This window comes from Capra hircus, chromosome 17 (genome assembly GCF_001704415.2).
Source record: "Capra hircus breed San Clemente chromosome 17, ASM170441v1, whole genome shotgun sequence".
NCBI classification, from domain to species: Eukaryota; Metazoa; Chordata; class Mammalia; order Artiodactyla; family Bovidae; genus Capra; species Capra hircus.
In genome coordinates this window covers 60,261,407-60,283,103 of record NC_030824.1, presented here as the reverse complement: position 1 = coordinate 60,283,103, position 21,697 = coordinate 60,261,407, and the positions used below count along the sequence as shown (strand labels likewise).

The following is a 21,697-nucleotide window of genomic DNA, read 5'->3' as shown; positions in this document are numbered from 1 at the left end:
GGTGCACACACACTAATGTGACCTGTATTCTTCCCCTTCTGGCTGCCTGGAAAGGAGGTCTAAGGGCAGAGCTGTAGCTGCCGTCTTCCAATAATAAAGGAAAGGTGAGCACAGCAGCAGAACCCTGGCTTCTTGAGTCCCTTGACCACTGAGCTGATGACCTCTGAGCTTTCTGCTACGCAAGACAGATAAGCCCCTACTGGCCTGCTCCCTGTTATTTTGGGTTTTCTGTTCACCCTTGTGCTCATTCGCTCAGTTGTATCTCTTTGCCACCCCATAAACTGTAGCCCGCCAGGCTCCTCTGTCCATAGGATTCTCCAGGCAAGAATACTGGAGAGAGTTGCCGTTTCTTCCTCCAGAGGATCCTCCTGACCCAGGGATCAAACCCACATCTCCTGCGTTGGCAGGAAGATTCTTTACCACTGAGCCACCTGGGAAGATTTTCTGCTACCAGCATCCAAACACAAGCCCTAGCTGATAAAGGTGTTGTCGGTATAGTGAAGAGAAATTCTAGAAAAACATACCAGAAGCAGGATCAAGCATCATGGATGGAGTGGCAGGGTTTTCACTCTAAGCTAGCTCCCCTGCTACCCTCCACCCCCAAAGGCCTCCCAGCTAGGCTTGCTCTCCTGCAGTCAGAACCTGCTCGATCTTTGAGTGGGACTCAAGGGAATGTCTACTGCATGGGGACCAAGTTTTGGATTCTAATGTCCATTTGGTTGCGCTAGTCTCTTAAACACCCGTGTAATAAGGGTGCATGCCTGTCTAGCGTATCTCACAGCGTGTTTGGAGGAATCAAATACCAAAATGACATGGAAATGCTCTTTGGGAACTTAAAAAATGCTATGAAAATGTGAAACAGCAGCATCTTATTGCTCCCAATCCGTATTTAATTATTTTCAGAGCAGGTGTCACTCATAGCTTGAATAGGCTCAAGTGTGGTGCTAATGCAAAAATCGACATTCAAAAACACTGTTTTTCACAAATCTATTCTAATTAGTTACCTCTATTGCGGGAATGAAAGGTAATAACCGCTTAATATGTTTCACATCTGGAGTAGTCCGAACTTTCATGCCTGGATGATGTCATGCTAAAGTTTCTCAAGATAAGTTTCCTGTTAAATTTTAATAAAGGATAATAGCTACCATTTGTATAACGTGTTAGATTTTTATGAAGTATGTGAAAGAATGTGAATTCCTTTGATTCTCAATAATAATACTGATTATGAATAATACATAATAATAATAATTATTATATTATTATGTCCAGTTTAAGATACTGAATTGAGGCTCAAAAAAATCGGTACTCTGGTCAAAAAGAGTTGCCGATGAAGACTGATGCTCGTGTATGGCAATCGCACAGGGCAGTTATCCAGGCTCCATCAAAGCTGCGTCTTTACATACTTGTCTGTTGAAACTGAACAGTTACCCACAGTCCTAGTTTCACTCTTTGAATTAATATATATCAACAGTATCTGACTACTTAGTATCCGCTGGGTTCTATTAGACACCGTACATGCATTACATAACCCCTTTGATGTACTATTATATACATTTCAATAAAAATTTTTAAGACTCAAAACTGAGTTAGTATTTGTACAGAAAAGTGCAGGTGGGACCTCCCTGGTGACCCAGTGGCTAAGACTCTGCACTCAAAATACAAGGGGCCTAGGTCTGATCCCTGGGCAGGAAACTAGATCTCACAGTCAAATAAATAAATATTTTAAAGGGCAGATATTATTTTATACATTTTTAAAAAAACTAAAAGTTCAGAGAGAGAAAGCAATTGCCCAGTGTCACAGGGTCAGCAAACGGAAGCTTCATAGCTTTATCTGCCCTGTTTGCAGCCTGGGAGAAACAGACAGCCTCCTACTGAAAGGTTCAGATTTCTTCTAGGACTTTAGGCTTTCCAAAATGTGACTTCTTATGTACCCAGTCCCATTTCTTTCCATGAGTTATACCTTAGATGTTGCTCTAATGAGGTCTGCCTCCTTTCCCTTCTCCTCAAATGCATGGTACTCATGTGTGTTCTAGCTAGACCCCCATCAGGAACAGTTCAATCCTCCTCATGCGTGAACAGTTTCTCCAAGACTTGATCTCATATCCTCCTTGGCTCTCTACAGCACAAGCAACTTTTTACCACACCTTGTGATTCCATGTTTCAATTATCTCGTGTTTGTGTTTTATTTCCACAACAGGACTGCAAAGCCTGCCGGGGAGAAAGTCATGTGCTGCTTTTTTTTTTTTTTATAGTCCTGGCACAATTCCAAGCCCAGTTCAGTGTGCTACTAATCACAAACACACGTTTGATAGATACTCTTGGCAAAATTAATGAATAGTTCCTCTCTGTTTGGGCCCTGCCCCCAGGGCCATCTGTTTCACAGGTCGGATCCTGACTTCACTGGAGAAATGCTCAATTCTCTAAAGAAAACAAGGCATACAGACAAGCAAGACAGTATTTTGATTTTTAGGAAATCAGGCTAAAGCTGCCAAACACAGTATCCACAGTCCTTTCGTTGTCAAGGACAAACCAGTCTTGGCCAGACCGTCATGATCTTATCAGGTTTACCTGTTTCAGATGCTCACTGAGGGCAATTCTCAGGCTGCCGTTCCTTCGGTTTAACATCTCACAAGTCATGAGGGTGTAGAAGATCGCGGTGCACACCAGGGGCATGCAGAAGTAGAACCCAAATAGCCACCAGTCCTTAACATCTTGATAGAACTGGAAAGAGGAGAGGAGGGAGAGAGGAGGAAGAGCATTATAAGGAAGGTTCGCTGCACAGCGTCTGGTGGCTTCAAGGTCTTCCTGCTTAGAGCCATGTTTGTATACTCATGTTCTCTGCTGGCAGTAATGGGCTTGGAGGTCGTGCTCAAAACTCAACTAAACTGAAAACTCCAAACATGTAATTTCTGGTTTAGCTGTGTGTTGTGTGCTGTGTGTTGCTTTTTATAACAGCACACAAAGAAATTGCATTAATATTATTCTGACAATACCGTTCACAATAGCCAAGACATAACAGCAACCTAAAAGTCTATTGACAGACGAATGTGGTGTATATATATATATATATATATATATATATATACACACACCATATATATACACACACACACCAAATATATATACAGTATACACCATATATATACCCACACCATATATGTATATTATATATATGTGTATATATATATGTATGTATATATATACATACATACATAGAGGCTTCCCTGGTGGCTCAGAGGTTAAAGCGTCTGCCTCCAATGCGGGAGACCTGGGTTCGATCCCTGGGTCAGGAAGACACCCCTGGAGAAGGAAATGGCAACCCACTCCAGTATTCTTGCCTGGAGAATCCCATGGACGGAGGAGCCTGGTGGGCCACAGTCCACGGGGTCGCAAAGAGTCAGACACGACTGAGCGACTTCACTTACTTATACATACATATACAATGGAATATTACTCAGCCATAAAAAGAATGAAATAATGCCATTTGCAGCAACAAGATGGACCTAGAGATTATCATACCACGTGAAGTAAGTTAGATAGAGAAAGACAAATAACATATGATATCACTTTATGTGGAATCTAAAATATAGCACAAATGAACTTATCCATGAAACAGAAACAGATGCACAGACAGAAAACAGACTTGTGGTTACCAAGTGGGAGGCCGGGTGGGAGAGGGATGGGTTGGAAGTTCTGGATTAACAGCTGCAAACTATGATATATAGACTGGATAAACAACAAGGTCCTACTCTATAGCACAGGGAACTATATTCAGTATCCTTTCATAAGTCATAATGGAAAAGAATGTGAAAAAGAAAATACATAACAGAATAACTCTACTATATAGCAGAAATTAACACATTGTAAATCAGCTACAATAAGTTTAAAATTACCTAAATTATTAACTAATTTTAATAATTATTAACAATTATTAACATTTTTAATAAACTGAAGTTGGTTTGAATTACACAGTGGAAGAACCCTCATCAATAAAAAGAATTCCCTTTCAAAGCTCATAAAACATGCTTTTGAGACATACAGAATCTGTATCTTTATTGGTGATTCTCAACATTTTGCTAGTGCCTGGTTTACTTCTGACTGTTGTGGTGAAAGTGTACTTAATGTGCCTGTCTTGTTTGGAAAGAGTGAAGGTTATGAATGGCTTATCTGTGGAGCTCTGGTTACTGGGAGTTAACCCTTTGTCTGGTATGTCTGCTATGTGACCTCAGAGAGCCAGTGTGAGCCATCAATAACCATGTCCTTCCTCTCTCTCTTAATACTTACCACCTGGAAACTATTGAGGCAGAGTAGCTTATCTGAAGGCATGTTGAACCTGATTTCCCTGTGGACAGCATTTGTAAATACTAGGATTACTCAATTTTATGTCTTTTTAAAGGAGAAAATGTGATACCCAATAAAAATGGAAATAAGAAAATTATAGCTAAATTCTTCCTCCCACTAAATTAATCACCAACTTGGGAAGAAGGCTTTTCCTTTCCTAATGCTGTTTCTCCAGATAGTTTATTTACTAAGGATAATGCAGCCTCCTGCAATATCTCAGTTCCCACAGTAAAAAATAATCACACTGCTCTGTGAAAAACTGGAGAGTTTCTGAATATAGAAAGAGGCCCAGTAGGCTGCACTTATAACATGTCTATTAAAATATGCTATAAATGGTTCCTGAGGAAAAAAAGTTCTGGGCAGGGGTTCATAACTATTTTTATGTCAGGAACCCCTTTGGATTTCTGGTGAAGACTATAATTCTTTCTGAGACTAATACTTACAAAACTTTTTTATTTTATATTGGAGTATACCTGATTAACAATTTTGTGATGGTTTCAGGTGAACAATGAAGGGACTCAGCCATGCATATACATATGTATCCATTCTCCCCCAAAGTCCCCTCCCATCCAGGCTGCCATATAACACTGAGCAGAGTTCTATGTGCTATACAGTAGGTCCTTGTTGGTTATCCATTTTAAATATAGCAATGTGTACATGTCGATCCTAAATTCCCTAACTATCTCTTTGCCATATTCTTTTCCCCCTGGCAACCATAAGTTTGTTGAGAATAATGCTTTTAAATGCATGAAATAAAATATGTACCAATACAATGGAAACAAATTACATCAAAACATAGCTAACAAAATATGAGAAAGAAAATTCTAATATCACAATATAAGGGTTTATTAACAAATTAAATGACAGGTCTAATGAGTTCTATCAGAATGTGGAACCAATGATGAATGTAAATGACATTTCCAGATTATATGTTATATGGTATGAAAATGTCTGTTATTTCCATTTAGTGAAAAAAAACAATAACATGGTACTGTTAAACACTACTGTGATTTGTTGCCTACATCCATGTTAATTAGAAGGAAATGATAAATTTCAGTTAGAAGTTAGTGAAAATAAACATGTAATTTCCTTTTCCTTCAAGTTCACAGACCACTGAATTGTAGCCTCAGGTTAAGTGCAGAATCTCAAAGGAGTTGGCGTATTCAAATCTGTTTATAAAAATATTTTCCTATTCGCATCCCACTGTAGAAAGATCTTAGTACTGAACTTAAAACACAAACAAAAAATTCGAACTCTTCATTTAAGCACAATGCACACACCTCTTGAAGAAGCCCCTTCCTTTGTACCCCCTCCTTCTGGGTGCACTGCGGGTGGGGGTGTGACTGCCCAGAAGCAGCTGTGGGGGTCCTGGGAGTTAGCCCTTGCTGGAGGAGGCTGGATGGAGTCCCCTGCCCCTTCCATGGCAGAGGCCAGTGGAGAACGGGATCACACATTTCTTTTGAACTAATGTCATCAACAAGGGTACTGAGGGGCCTCCCTCCAGTCTGGGTAAGTCCTCAGCCACTTCAGTTGTGGACGAGTCTTTGTGACTCCATGGACTGTAGCCTGCCAGGCTCCTCTGTCCATGGGGATTCTCCAGGCAAGAATCTTGGAGAGGTTGCCATGCCCACTCCAGGGCACCTTTCCCACCCAGGGATTGAACCGGTGTCTCTTACGTCTCCTGCATTGGCAGATGGGTTCTTTACCACTAACACCACCTGGGAAGCCCCTCCCTCCAGTCTAGGTTAGAGCAAAGCTGAGGAGGAAAGACTGGAAAAAGAAGGGGAATCAAATTAGAAAAAGAGACCAGGGGGAAAGAGAAGCCTAAAACCTTAGACTTGAAAAGAAATCTACAGAATCATCAGTTCATGGGACTTCCCTGGCAGTCCAGTGGTTGAGACTTGGTGCTTCCTATGCAGGGGGTCCTGGTTGGATCTGTAATCAGGGAACTGAGATCCTGCAGGCTGAGCCATCAGGGAAGCCAGGTGGCACTGGGGGTAAAGAACCCGCCTGCCAGTGCAGTAGCTGTAAGAGACGTGGGCTTGATCCCTTAGTTGGGAAGATCCCCTGGAGGAGGAAATGGCAACCCGCTCCAGTATTCTTGCCTGGAGAATCCCGTGGACAGAGGAGCCTGGCAGCTCCAAGTCCTTGGGCTCACAGAGTTGGAAGTGACTGAAGCAACTTAGTATGCGTGCATGTAAGATCCTGCATGCTGAAGGGTGTGACCAAAAAATTATCAGTTCAAACTCAGTGCTCCTTATGCAACCCTCCAGGCACCCCCGCCCCTGCCTGAAGGGCAGCCACTCTTAGCTTCATTGCTAACAAGGAGATGCTTTCTTGTGAAGAAATCCATTTCCTTTTACCCAGCAAGATCCATCAGTAAGTTCCTTGTTACACTGAGCCTCTTCTCTAACGCTTTAGTCAGAGGTATCCAGATCACTCATTCACACTGCCCAAATTCTCAGAATACACAGAAGAACTACACAAAAAAGATTTTCATGACCCAGATAACCACGATGGTATGATCACTGAACTAGAGCCAGACAATCCCGGAATGCAAAGTCAAGTGGGCCTTACTTGACTACGTGTGGGCCTTACTGGTCACTATGTGTAGTGACAAGCATCACTACACATAAAGCTAGTGGAGATGACAGAATTCCAGTGGAACTATTTTAAATCCTAAAAGATGATGCTGTTAAAGTGCTGCACTCAATATACCAGCAAATTTGGAAAACTCAACAGTGGCCATAAAACTGGAAAAGGTCAGTTTTCATTCCAATCCAAAGAAAAGCAATGCCAAATAATGTTCAAACTACTGCACAATTGCACTCATCTCACATACTAGCAAAGTAATGCTCAAAATTGTAAAAGCCAGGCTTCAACAGTATGTGAACTGTGAACTTCCAGATGTTCAAGCTGGATTTAGAAAAGGCAGCAGAACCAGATATCAAATTGCCAACATCCATCAGATCGAGAAAGCAAGAGAGTTCCAGAAAAACATCTATTTCTGCTTTATTGACTACGCCAAAGCCTTTGTGTGGATTACAACAAACTGTGGAAAATTCTTCAAGAGATGGGAATACCAGACCACCTGACCTGCCTCTTGAGAAATCTGTATGCAGGTCAGGAAGCAACAGTTAGAACTGGTCATGGAACAAAAGACTGTTTCCAAATCGGAAAAGCAGTACATCAAGGCTGTATATTGTGACTCTGCTTATTTGACTAGAGTACATGATGTGAAATGCTGGGCTGGATAAAGCACAAGCTGGAATCAAGATTAACAGGAGAAATATCAATAACCTCAAATAGCAGATGACACCACTCTTATGGCAAAAAGTGAAGAACTAAAGAGCCTTTATTGAAAGTGAAAGAGAAAAGTGAAAAAATTGGCTTAAAACTCAACATTCAGAAAACTAAGATCATGGCATCCGATCCCATCACTTCATGGCAAATAGATAGGGAAACACTGGAAACAGCGAGAGACCTTATTTTGGGGGGCTCAAAAATCACTTCAGATGGTGACTACAGCCATGAAATTAAAAGATGTTTGCTCCTTGGAAGAAAAGCCATGACCAATCTAGACAGCATATTAAAAAGCAGAGACATTACTTTGCCAACAAAGGTCTGTCTAGTCAAAGCTATGGTTTTTCCAGTAGTCATGTATGGATGTGAGATTTGGACTATAAAGAAAGCTGAGCACGAAAGAATTGATGCTATTGAACTGTAGTATTGGAGAAGACTCTTGAGAGTCCCTTGGACTGTAAGGAGATCCAACCAGTTCATCCTAAAGGAAATCAGTTCTGAATATTCATTGGAAGGATTGATCTGAAGCTGAAACTCCAATACTCTGGGCATCTGATGTGAGAAACTGACTCATTGGAAAAGACCCTGATGCTGGAAGGCATCAGGAGGAGAAGGCAGGAGGACAAGGGTACGACAGAGAATGAGATGGTTGGATGGCATCACTGACTCAACGGACATGAGTTTGAGCAACCTCTGGGAGTTGGTGATGGACAGGGAAGCCTGCTGCAGTCCATGGGGTTGCAAAACGGTCAGACATGACTGAGTGACTGAACTGAACTGAAATTCTGAGCACTTCTACTACTTTGTTTTTCACTATGGATGTTGATTTAGTAAAAAATGTCAGTAGGTCAGTAGAAAACTTTAATTTTAAGGTTGGCAATTTGGCTCTGTTCATGAACAGTTTTAATTTTAAAACAAGAATTTCCAAGCAGGGTAACTGGTCAACCATAAGACCACTAATTTTTGTGAATTTTCTAAGGTAGAAAACATACCATAAGTTGTCTGTAAATGATTAAAGGTGGAACCAGACTTTGTGAAACTTACATCAAAGCACTGAATTATGCTGATTTAAGAGAAATAGAAATAGTTACTCTTGGTTTTTCTCCTTGGTCTGCATGGGACTAGTTTTGCAGAGGAAATATGCATTTGAAACGCTTCCTTACACGCTAGGCTATGTAAGTAAGCTGTTGATAAAAATTAAGGTGGTCAGGTATAATAAACAGCAACTGAATTTGTTACACTAAAATGCTTTTTTAAAAAGTTCTGAAAATTTATATCATATTAGAATCTGAACTAAGATAAGTACACATGAGAATGACTTCCTACTTTTAATTAGTACATCTATCTTTGAAAAACGTGCGAGAAACGTGCATTTCCCAAAGTAGCATCAAATAAGTGTCAGCGTGTCTGTCAGAGGGAAATTGTTGTGTTGTATTCCTTATTCTCAAAACAAATAGCACTCCATGTATACACATCAATCTCTCTTAGTTTCAGAATTCTGAGTTGTTTGGCACAGAGCAGCAGTAGTGTCTATAGTTACAAAAGGGAAAACAGAGTAGTTGTTTTAGTCAAGAAGCTAAGCCCTGGCTTAACATCTACTTTTCATGAAATTGAAGAATACAGTAAGTCTCCTACATGTGAATGAATTACGTTGTGGAAGAGCGTTTATAAATCCAATATGTTCGTAAGCTCAACAAAGTCAGTCTAGGTACCGAACTAACACAATAAATTATATAGTACTAGACTGTAACAGGTTTATTGTACTTTTCACAAAAATAATATATAAAAACAATAAATGATATATAAAAAATATAAAGAAAATATTTTTAATCTTACAGCATAGTATCTTGAAAAAGCACAGTAGTATAGTATGACAGCTGGCATACGGGCACATGTTCACCTCTGCAAGTTCACAACTTGAGGGCTCATTTGTAGGGGACTTACTGTATTTGACTGAACTAGCAGTAAACCAGGCTTCCCTGGTGGCTCAGACAGTAAAAATTCCACCTTCAATGTAGGAGACCTGAGTTCAACCCCTGAGTTGGGAAGATTCCATGGAGAAGGGAATGGCTACCCACTCCAGTATTCTTGCTTGCAAAATCCCATGGACAGAGGAGCCCGGCGGGCTATAGTCCATGGGGCTGCAAAGAGTCCGCTATGACTGAGCGATTAAGCACACAACATCGTAAATCACGCTGGGCAGTGTAGTGATGTCAAGTCTGGGGATGGTAAACGAAGACCTCTCCCGCTCCCTAATTAATTTCCTTCAGACTATTCATACCTCCATGAATTTTGACGTGGCATTGAGCATACAGGTTCTGTGCTGTGCACCCTTGTATTCAAAAGGTACCATGACAAAGCCGATGGCTTCAGGGATGGCCAAGATAAAAGAAAGGATCCAGATGGAGACAATCTCAATGGCTGTGACCAAGGGAATCCCAATTCCCTGAACACGACTCCAGGAGGCAACTGCTCTGTACCTGGGGGGAAAAAACAACAACAAAAAAAGAGGAGAGCGATGGAACCAAGTTGTTAGGAAATTTTGTTATTTCAATTCAATAAAAATTCTATTAATAAATGCTGGAAAGTCCTTCCACTGGCCACTGACCAACCATGGCTTTCTAGGAATTTTCTGTGTGTGAAAAACAATTGGGGCTATTAAAAGTTCCACCCATTTGGCAGGCCTGAGTCTGAGATCTTCACTTGGGGTTTAGTAAAATCTCGTGAGAGTTTAGGATGTGGCCACTAAGACAAATGTACTATGTTTTTTAAGCTGTGGGGAAAATTGGGTAGTGAAAACTGCTGGTATTTATTATGGTAATATCTTATTTCTGTTTCTACATTAAAAAAACTTGGAATATTATATATGAAGTGGATCTAGATATCTTTAAGTGAATCATGACCATAGATATTCCATTGTTTTCTCCCTTCTTTGACCCTCAAATTATGGTTACAATGGCCATTTTAGTAAATAGATATTTTTAATCATTACACTTTAGTGTAGTCAATGAAACAGAAGTAGATGTTTTTCTGGAATTCTCTTGCATTTCCCATGATCCAGCAGATGTTGGCAATTTGATCTCTGGTTCCTCTGCCTTTTCTAAATCCAGTTTGAACACCTGGAAGTTCTTAGTTCATGTACTGTTGAAGCCTGGTTTGGAGAATTTTGAGCATTACTTTGCTAGCATGTGAAATGAGTGCAATTGTGTGGTAGTTTGAACATTCTTTGGCATTGCCTTTCTTTGGGATTGGAATGAAAACTGACATTTTCCAGTCTTGTGGCCACTGCTGAGTTTTCCAAATTTGCTGGCATACTGAGTATAGCACTTTAACAGCATCATCTTTTAGGATTTGAAATATCTCAGCTGGAATTCCATCACCTCCATTAGTTTTGTTCGTAGTGATGCTTCCTAAGTCCCACTTCACTTTGCACTCCAAAATGTCTGGCTCCAGGTAGGTGATCACACTGTTGTGGCTATCTAGGTCATTAAGATCTTTTTTGCAGCTCTTCTGTGTATTCTTGTCACCTCTTCTTAACATTTTCTGCTTCTGTTAGGTCCATACCATTTCTGTCTTTTATTGTGCTCATCTTTGCATGAAATATTCCCTTGGTATCTCTAACTTTCTTGAAGAGATCTGTAGTCTTCCCCATTCTATTGTTTTCCTTTATTTCTTGCATTGCCCACTTAGGAAGACTTTCTTATCTCTCCTTGCTATTCTTTGGAACTTTTGGAACTGGTTCAAAGTTGGGCAAGGAGTACATCAAGGCTCTATACTGTCACCCTGCTTATTTAACTTCTGTGTGGAGTACATCATGTGAAATGCTGGGCTGAATGAAACACAGCTGGAATCAAGATTGCCGGGAGAAATATCAATAACCTCGGATATGCAGAAGACACCACCGTTATGGCAGAAAGTGAAGAGAACTTGATGAAAGTGAAAAAGGAGAGTGAAAAAGCTGGCTTAAAACTCAACATTGAAAAAAATTAAGATCATGCCATCTGGTCCCATCACTTCACGGCAAATAGATGGGAAAACAATGGAAACAGTGACAGATTTTATTTTCTTGGGCTCCAAAATCACTGCAGATGGTGACTACAGCCACAAAATTAAAAGATGCTTGCTCCTAGTAAGAAAAGCTATGACAAACCCAGACAGTGTATTAAAAATCAGAGACATTACTTTGCTGACAAAGGTCCATATAGTGAAAGCTATGTTTTTCCAGTAGTCATGTATGGATGTGAGAGTTGAACTATAAAGTGGACTGAGCACCGAAGAATTGATGTTTTTGAACAGTGATGCTGGAGAAGACTCTTCAGCGTCCCTTGGGCTGCAGGGAGATCCAACCAGTCAATCTTAAAGGAAATCAATCCTGATTTTCATTAGAAGGACTGATGCTGAAACTGAAGCTCAATACTTTGGCCACCTGATGTGAAAAACTGACTCATTAGAAAAGACCTTGATGCTGGGAAAGACTAAAGGCAGGAGGAGAAGGGGACGACAGAGGATGAGATCGTTGGATGGCATCACTCACTCAATGGACATGAGTTTGAGCAAGCTCTGGCAGATAGTGAAGGACAGGGAAGCCTGGCGTGCTACAGTCCATGGAGTTGCAAAGCGTTGGACATGGTTGAGCAATTGAACAACAACAAAATCATAATAGTTAAAAATGTAAAAGAATGACTATAGCTCTCCCATGTGGCCTGGTGCCAGACTATGCAAAACTGAACTAAATATACCTTGATTCCTAATCTTTAGGGTTTATAATTTAATATAAAAAGAATAGTTCATATAGAAGCACAGGATATAAATGTAACTGAACAATTTTGCCAATCAAAACACCAACTGGCATAAAAAAATTGTGTTTGCCTTACTTCGTACCTTAATATTTTATCATAATAATCACATTTAAATGTTAAGTCTAAAGAAAGTTTGTTTTCAGAAACTCTGTGCTCTTTGACCTGATATGATGGTCTGGTGCTAACTGCTTTCAGATTTACAGTTAAGAAAGGACCTGGGATGTGGTACAGTATTTTTGTGGCTTCATTCTCGAAATTTTTGCTGCTGTTGTAATGGAAAGGAAACATTTTCTTTTTATAGCTGTCATTAGAGAGTGCCAGAAGAAGGCCGTAAAACAGACCAAGGCATTGGAGACAGGTGCACGTGGGTTTGCAGGCCAGGCAACTTAACGGAAGGATTAGTCAGCAACACCAAGGCAAGATACAAAATAGCCATCGCCACTGAAATGAGCCCTTGTCACTTAAGTTAGTGTTCTGTCTCAGCGCATCTAAAAAGCACATGTGTGAAAACACAACTCCTAGGAATTATGCTACCTTGTTCTTCACTGTAGGTTAGAACCTATAGTTTGGTATACACAATGATGCCACTTGGCATATATATAGCTCAATTTGCTGGAGAAATGTTTTGCAAAAGATTTTTAGGGTAAATAAGATTGGTGTACAATCAGAATCTCTGAAAAAGTCCAGACTAGTCCAGAATGGGATAAAATACAGCTATGCAAACAGACCAAGAAAATCCTTTTACGATATAGCCAACATTGCATTTTAAAATTTATGGTTATTACCAGTGGAATAAAGACTGCAATATATTTTGCTTTCTGCTTCTGTTGACTTTGCTGCCTTATTAGACTGGCAGGCTGATGTCCAGTAAAAGCTAAAAGGAATGGAGACGGGATGTCTATATCTTGAGGCTGCTGATAAATTTTATCTATTTCTTCTCCCTTTTCCTTATCAGGAAAGGTGATGTAAATAAAACACTTTATCTTTTAAGAGAGTCAGAAAGCCAGATTTCGTAGGCAGGATTAGAGATAGAAGGTGGTTTTGTAAGAAAATGTGGTCTAAATGTTCTAATGATGAATATATTCACAGAGCAGCTTCACTTTGTAACGTGCCAATGAGTTGCCAGAATATTACATATCCATAATCCAATGTAAATTCAACATTTAAAAATAAGTAGAAGTAATTTTTCATATCTAGTTGAGCAAATGATTCATAATCAGTCTGCTCCTTCCTTAACCCTCAGGACTAAGAATTAGAATGTTTTCTATTTTTAATCGCACTGATCTTGTTTCTTGAGAAAACAAGAGCAATTACAAATAATTATTTGTGATGACAGAGGTGTAGAAAGATGTGGAAAATAAGAAATACTGGATGTTCCAAAAATGATTTCTATCTGGAGAGAAAAACATAACACATAACACATAATATGTTCTTATTAGGTGTGATAAATTCTGGGTTGGCCAAAAAGTTTGTTCAGGTTTTTCTATGTTATGGAAAAACCCAAATAAACACTTTGCCAGCAACACAATATTTTACTTATTTATTTTGCTTACTCTCTATGTCAACCTCTTCCTTTAGAATATAATCTCCATAGGGCAGACATCTCGTGTGTTGGTCACAAGACCTACATCAGTAGATGCCAAATAAATATCTGTTGAATCAAGCATCTTTGTTTCCTTACCATGCATTTGGCTATACTGGGCCAAGCCAATCTACAATCCCAATGTGTTCTTATTTTTCAAGCCAGACTTGAATTAGGCAACAAATAAACAGCTAATACTTTTAGAATCCTAACATGAAATAATTTAAAACCAAGAGGGAACTCTGGGCTGATCTTTCTTCCTTTGTGTTCTGGTTGGGAACCTGTTCTGACCTTTCTTTCTTTGTGTTCTGGGTGTGTAAGCAAGTCTTCTGCCTGGTCATCAGTGAGCGTGGGGCGCCTGGCTTAGGGCTCTTGTCTACCAAGTTCCAGGGCAGTCTTTTCTCATGACACCACCTTGAGCTCTGTCATGTGGCATGCAAAATAAAAGAATAAATTACATGTTATATTTATGCAAAATATGTGTGCTACTGTATATGTATATAAAGTTATTACACATGTTTTCAAGTCTAGAGTCATTAACACATGTTTTTGAATCTTTATGATCTGGGAAACTCATTCAAATAAAAGTAAATATTATTCAATGAACAATGTAAAATAAAATTTAAATTCAAAGGATCACTTCAGCATAATCTATTTTCATTTCTCCTTATCCTTTGCCCATTTCTGTTCTCATAAGTATGATTTAAATATATATTATAATCTTGTCAATTTTGCTACAATTTTGTATTCACTTTTTAATGTTTCTACATAGGCATGGCATTTATTAATTTCATGGCTACAGAGTATAATAAGATACTGATAAAATTTACCTAAATCTTCTTCCTATGGTTACATTATTTCTAGTGTTCCAAGGTTGTAAAACACATGTCTATAATTATGTTTGCATAAGGTTTTTTGAGTGATTTTCCTGGGTTAATAATCTTAACTGAGGTTACTGAATCAAAGGAATGAAAAAATAGTTTAAGTACATTTAAAAAATGTTTCTGCTAAGTGCCTGCCTATGTTTTCCTTCATTAGAATTTATTTTTTTCAATTTTGCCACTTTCATAAGGCAAAGTAGCGCTTACATCTTTATATACATCATTAATTAGCAACAAATATGACCATTTATAACATTTTTTTATGATTTGTGTCTCCTATGTGATTGGCAAACTAATTGCCATGTGGAGGTTTGGGGGCAACACAGCAGCAGAAAGAATGTTAAAGAGAAGCCAGGTGAGATGGATTAAAAGATAGCTGCAGAAGAGGGAAATACTGCCATTTGAAGCGACATGGATGGACCTAGAGATTATTATACTCAGTGAAGTCAGAGAAAAACAAATATTGTATGATGTCATTTACATATTGAATCTAAAGATAATGATACACATGAATTTATTAATAAGAGAAACAGACTCACAGACATAGAAAACAAATTTATGGTTATCAAAGGGGAATTGGGGGAAAGGATAATTTAGGAGTTTGGGATTGGCAGATATACACTACTATATACAAAACACATACACAACAACGGAGAAGGCAGTGGCACCCCGCTCCAGTACTCCTGCCTGGAAAATCCCATGGACGGAGGAGCCTGGTGGGCTGCAGTCCATGGGGTCACTAAGAGTCGGACGCAACTGAGCGACTTCAGTTTCACTTTCATGCATTGGAGAAAGAAATGGCAACCCACTCCAGTGTTCTTGCCTGGAGAATCCCAGGGACAGGGGAGCCTGATGGGCTGCCGTCTATGGGGTCACACAGAGTCAGACACGACTGAAGCGACTCAGCAGCAGCAGCAGCAGCAGCAGCAGCATACACAACAAGGGAACTACTGTATAGCACAGAGAACTATATTCAATATCACATAATAACATATAATGGAAAAAATCTGAAAAAGAATAATGCTTATATATGTAAGACTGAATTACCTTGCTATACACCAGAAACTAACACAATATTATAAATCAGCTAAATTTTAACAACAAAAAGAAAAAATAAATTAATAAAATTAAAAAATTAAAAAACAAAAAGACAGCTGCAGATATGTGTATATATATATTATTCAATTTTTATTGGTGTATAATTCCTTTACAATATTTTGTTAGTTTCTATTGTACAGCAAATTGATGCTTTTGAACTGTGATGTTGGAGAAGACTCTTGAGAGTCCCTTGGACTGCAAGCAGATCCAACCAGTCCATCCTGAAGGAGATCAGCCCTGGGATTTCTTTGGAAGGAATGATGCTAAAGCTGAAACTCCAGTACTTTGGCCACCTCATGTGAAGAGTTGACTTATTGGAAGACTCTGATGCTGGGAGGGATTGGGGGCAGGAGGAGAAGGGGACGACCCAGGATGAGATGGCTGGATGGCATCACTGACTCGATCGACGTGAGTCTGAGTGAACTCCGGGAGTTGGTGATGGACAGGGAGGCCTGGCGTGCTGCGATTCATGGGGTTGCAAAGAGTCGGACATGACTGAGCGACTGAGCTGAACTGATGCATATGCTTCCTCTTTTCTGGATTTCCTTCCCATTTAGATCATCACAGAGCACTGAGTTGAGTTTCCTGTGCTATGCAGTATGTTCTCACTATCATCTATTTTATACATAGTAGCAATAGGGTATAATGTCAATCCCAATCTCCCAGTTCATCCCATCCCTCCATCCCCTCCCCCTTGGTGTCCATTCATTTGTTCTCTACTTCTGTGTCTCTTATTTCTGCTTTGCCAATAGGTTCATCTGTGTTGTACAGAGTGAAGCAAGTCAGAAAGAAAAAAACAAATATTCTATATTAACGAATACATGTGGAATCTAGCTGCAGATATTCGGACACTTCTTTGGTTGGGTGTGTCATCTGGGCTGGCCTGTGGCTGCTTTGACCAGTTGGGCACAGCTGGAATCATGCTTTATCAGTTTCACACCTGTCCTCTCCATGGAGCAGCAGGTTCTACCCTGGAGCTCCGAGCCAGCTGGAGCAGGGTTCAGCAGCCCTGGGCTCGTGGGGAGGGAGACGCGCTCCACTGAGCTCACATGTCTAGTTGTTCCTATCAAAGGGCCAGTCATGTGAGTCTTGGAACCACGAAACAAGCTCAGGAGCCACCTGAAATCCACCAGGAGACCCCAGTCAGAGTAACAAGGAGTGGAAGAACTGCCCCAATTTCTGCCCTGCAACATGGTCAGACTGTAAGAAAATGATGATTGTTCTAAACCACTCAGTTTGGGGGTAGTTTCTTACCAAAGAAAAATGAGGCAGCAAGATTAACCAGTCACCTGATCTTGACAAGAGAATTAAGAGTGAAAAACTTTGCAATGGGGAACAGACTCCAAAATGAGATCCTGAGTTGCACTACACACAGTTTTTATGGTTTAGTCCCTAAGTTGTCTTCAACTCTTTGCAACCCCATGAACTGTAGCCGGCCAGACTCCTCTGTCCATGGGATTTCCCAGGCAAGAATACTAGAGCAGGTTGCCATTTCCTTCTCCAGGAGATATTCTTGACCCAAGAATTAAACCTACATTTCCTGCTTTGGTAGGCGGATTCTTTACCACTTCCTAGGAGCCACAAGGGAAACCCATTACATGCAGGGTAAAAGAAAAATCAAAACACAGGAGAAAAAGAGAGAAACCAAGACCAAGTCTAAGTAAAAATGAAGTGTTTTAGAAAATCACTTCCATGCTTCTTGAGTTATGGTCAATCTTTGAGACTATCACAGAAACCACGGAGTAACTACTTGAAATGAGGGATGTGGAACTGACGCAAATCAAAGTTGCCTTATTAATGGATCCTTGCAACTTTCCCAGGTATCTAATTACACATCATCTGGAGTAGTTGTTAAAGGAGTTTTATCTTTTTATAGCTTCCTTTCCCAGGCAGCTTTTAACTACAATTTGGAGCTGTAACCAGACCTCTTTACTGGTCTGACCCCCATCATTTCCCACTTTAAACACGACTGTTAACCTTACAAAGAATAACATTTAATTCCTCTTTCCAATCCCTGCCCCTCCTTTTTTCCCTGAAACAAAGTAACATAGAGTGCTTGCCACTTAAAGCATGTAAGAATACTTATTCAAATTATTGGTAATGGCTGGTATAAGTGATCAGCTTTTTCTGTTTTGTTTACCTTATTTGGATTAAAAAAACCTCTAGGGAGGGGGCTTCCCTGGTGGTCCAGTAGCTGAGACTCTGTGCTCCCAATGCAGGGGGCGGGGTTTTGATCCCTCATCCATCCCACATGCAGCAACTAAGGCCTGGGCAGCCAAATAAATACATAAAAAAAAAAAAAAAAACAAAACCCCACAAAAACCCAAACCAAATACCTAGACTGAGAAAGGTAGGCCTTTTTTCCCTTTTTGATCCTCCAGTATTAGGATTCACTAAGCAATCAATGAAGTAATAAATCGTACAGAGCTTGGATGAATTGTTGTTTAGTTGACAAATTGTGTCCAACTCCTTGCAGCTCCGTGGACTGTAGCTCTCCAGGCTCCTCTGTTCGTGGGATTATCCCGGCAAATACACTGGAGTGGATTGCTGTTTCCTTCTTCAGGGGATCTTCCTGACCCAGGGATCAAACCCTCACCTCCTGCTTTGTCAAGTGGATTCTTTACTACTGAGCTCAATTACTCCCATTATTTTCCCTCAAAAGCAACATATGAAAAAAAAAAATCACAGACTCTTCCTGGGCCATAATTTGATTCAGCTCATAAATGGAAAGCAGAGATTCCCAAGTTGCAAATTGTTTCATAACAGAATCCAAATTCCCTCTTTTTTACTCCTTGCTTTTATTTTTTTTTAAAAAACGGAAGAAATTTTCTTATTTTTAGTAGAATATAATGCAACCAAATCAAGATGCAAAGCAAATGGTATCTAATCTTCAGGAATGAAGTGTGAATGATTCATTGTACAGTGTGAAAGCTTTTGAAACAGAAATGTCAAAAAAGATTCCTTCCATACAGATCTCAAAGTTGAGTCAGTACCAAGTGAAATGCAACAGTTTATAAAGAAAGGACCGAGGGAACACAGGATGGTGAACTGATTACCAGGGAAAAACCTGGAATAAGGTAGATTTTTGAGAAAGTGGAATTTTAAAATGGTTCATTTCCTTGCTCTAAAACAGAGACTAGGGACTTCCGTGGTGGTCCACTGGCTAAGACACCAAGCCCCTAGTGCAGGGGGTCCCGGTTGGACCCTGGTCAGGGAGTCGAATCTCACATGCCACAGTCAGGTGTTCCCATGCTGAAACTAAAGATCCCCCATGTTGCAAATAAGACCTGAGGAAGCCAAACAAACAAACAAACAAACAAAAAAACCACCTGAGAGCAAGTCTTAATGAACGAGATGCTTGGCATTCTTTTTTCTTTCTTTTTTCAAACCAAGGACATTTTATTTGATACATAACTGATAACTGGTGACTGAACCACTGCGTTAATTTTTCTCCCTGCGTGAGACAGGGGAGGAAAGGGTGTGGTTGAGGTTAGCCTATGCCAGAACTAGGAGCCTATGACCCAGTCCTTCCATTTCCTCCCCCATCATCTCCTCCCAGCTCCCTTCTTCCTCCTATCTACAGGTAGGGTATTTTTCTTTTTTACAGGTAGGGTTTATACTGGGGATGGTGAAGCAATATTGTCCCCTGAGAGAGGGCAGAACAAGATGAAATAAAGAAGGAACTGGAAGTTGTTGATGACTGAGGACTTTTGGGAATCCCACTGCATGAATATCTCCCTTGTGCATTTCATTCTTCCTGGTTCCCGTGTCCATATGTTCACAACCACTGAAACTCTAAAGAACAGCAGCCAGGCCTAATTCTTCATGTCTGTACCACATACTCTTCTCTCCAGTTGTTCTGTTGAACAAAATGATGACTTATGCTTCTCAATCTAGGGATAATTCATGATATAGTATATCACTGAGGAATAAGTGCCCTAAAATATTTTTCAATCAAGAAAAAATTAGTTTTTTATACTGTTCTTTTTTTTTTTTTTTTTTTTGGCTGTGACTCATTGCATGTGGGATCTTAGTTCCCTGACCAGGAATTGAACCCAACTGCCAAGAATGTCCCAAGAAAAAAAATGTATATTTTCTATATTAAGATTCATATGAACTGCAAAAGGGACCACTAAACTATAGCACATAACACTATTTAGGGCACATACTGTAAATTTTGTAACACACAAATATTCTGGAGAGATGAAAAGTTGCCTATATTTCTTATCAAACCAAGCAAATTGTTTCCTCTCCTTGGTCTCTCTTTTCATCAATGCCTCTCTTCTCAGGGGATTATACCCAGCTGCCTTAAAAAGGTTTGACTATCTATAAGAGCCAAGCATCTTCCTTGCCTTCTTTCTCCTGTCTCTTTCTCTTTCTTGGGTCATAGGCTGTTCTTTTCTGGGTTTGGTTCGATGTTTCCTCAGAGGTGCAGTTTTCTTAGAACACTGAGTGGCTCTTCCTAAAGTTTGGGAAATTTTCTAAATAAAAAGTCAGTTTTAAAATAAAATGCTATTTTCCCAAATTTGATGGTGCTTTTGTAAAGGCAAGTGTAGGCGTGGAAATATCTCTGAGCTGAGTATGTACATGTATCTCCACACAAGGCCTATATACATATGTGTTTTAGAGCTAGAGTCATAGGAAATTAGTGTTAATAAAAAAAAAAGTCATAGGAATGAGCTAGGCAAATGAGAAAAATAAAACGTAAAGAATAGCATGAAGTAAATAAGGAAAACTGGTCACAGATAATAAAACTAAATAAACTTTCAGAACTTTTTTCTGCTTGTATTAATAGAACAACTACTAATAATATGATGAAAACCCATTATTCTATCCTTTGACATAACTACTAATAATACTGATCATATCACTTTCAAGGAATTTTATATTCACAAACCTACACATTTAAATTGCATTTAACATCCCTATCCTTTTCTCTAAAATGTTGCTTTCAACATTTTCTGTAAATTATCTTGTTTATTACCTAATTTCTTTGTTCAAATTTTGGATTATTTCCATAGGACTTATCCTAAAAATTGTAATTACTGGGTCAGAAGGCAAAAGCAGGGTTTCCCTGATGGCTCAGTGGATGAGAATCCATTTGGAGCAACTAAGCCTGTGAGCCACAACGATTGAGCCTGTGCTCTAGAGCCTGGGAATTGCAACTACTGAAGTCTGAGTGCTCTAGAGCCTGTCCTCAGCAATAAGAGAAGCCTGCACACAGCAACAAAGACCTAGCACAGTCAATAAATAAATAAATTTAAAACAGAGCGCAAGAGTACTTGTAGGACTTTACTTTCTGGAGGGGCTGTTCAGGTTTCTACCATTACCAGAGAAGTATGCTTTTTAATGAGAATTTCTCTGATTACATGAACATTATTCATGTTAATGACTAATGTTAGGCATTTTGATTTTTTCTTTGGTGATTTTTATACTTATGCCTTTTAATATGAAAGTATTATCATTTTAACTATGAATTGTATGGATTCTTTAAATATCAAGAATACTAACATGTAGTTTTGCTGCAAATATATTCCCCAGATTATTGCTTTATTCGGTTTTTAATTTGATGGATCTTTGATCTTCTTTTAAAATTTTATGTCCTAAAATGCATTTATAGTTTTACTCAGATTTTCTACCATCCCTTTTAGGTTTAAAAAGTCTTCCTTTTTTAGAGACCAAAAAGATACTGG

General features: G+C 39.5%; 1 protein-coding gene across 2 annotated transcripts in view; it reads right to left on the bottom strand.

Moving 5' to 3' along the window:
• The window catches only part of EDNRA (endothelin receptor type A), a 73,936-nt gene that overhangs the window by 8,963 nt on the left and 43,276 nt on the right, over positions 1-21,697 (bottom strand). For both annotated transcript variants that reach the window (XM_005691200.3, XM_018061587.1), the window contains 2 exons: positions 9,926-10,124; positions 2,569-2,721 (listed from right to left, as the gene is read on the bottom strand). In XM_005691200.3, the coding sequence (XP_005691257.1) occupies positions 2,569-2,721; positions 9,926-10,124 (352 nt within the window). The remainder of the gene's footprint in view (positions 1-2,568; positions 2,722-9,925; positions 10,125-21,697) is intronic.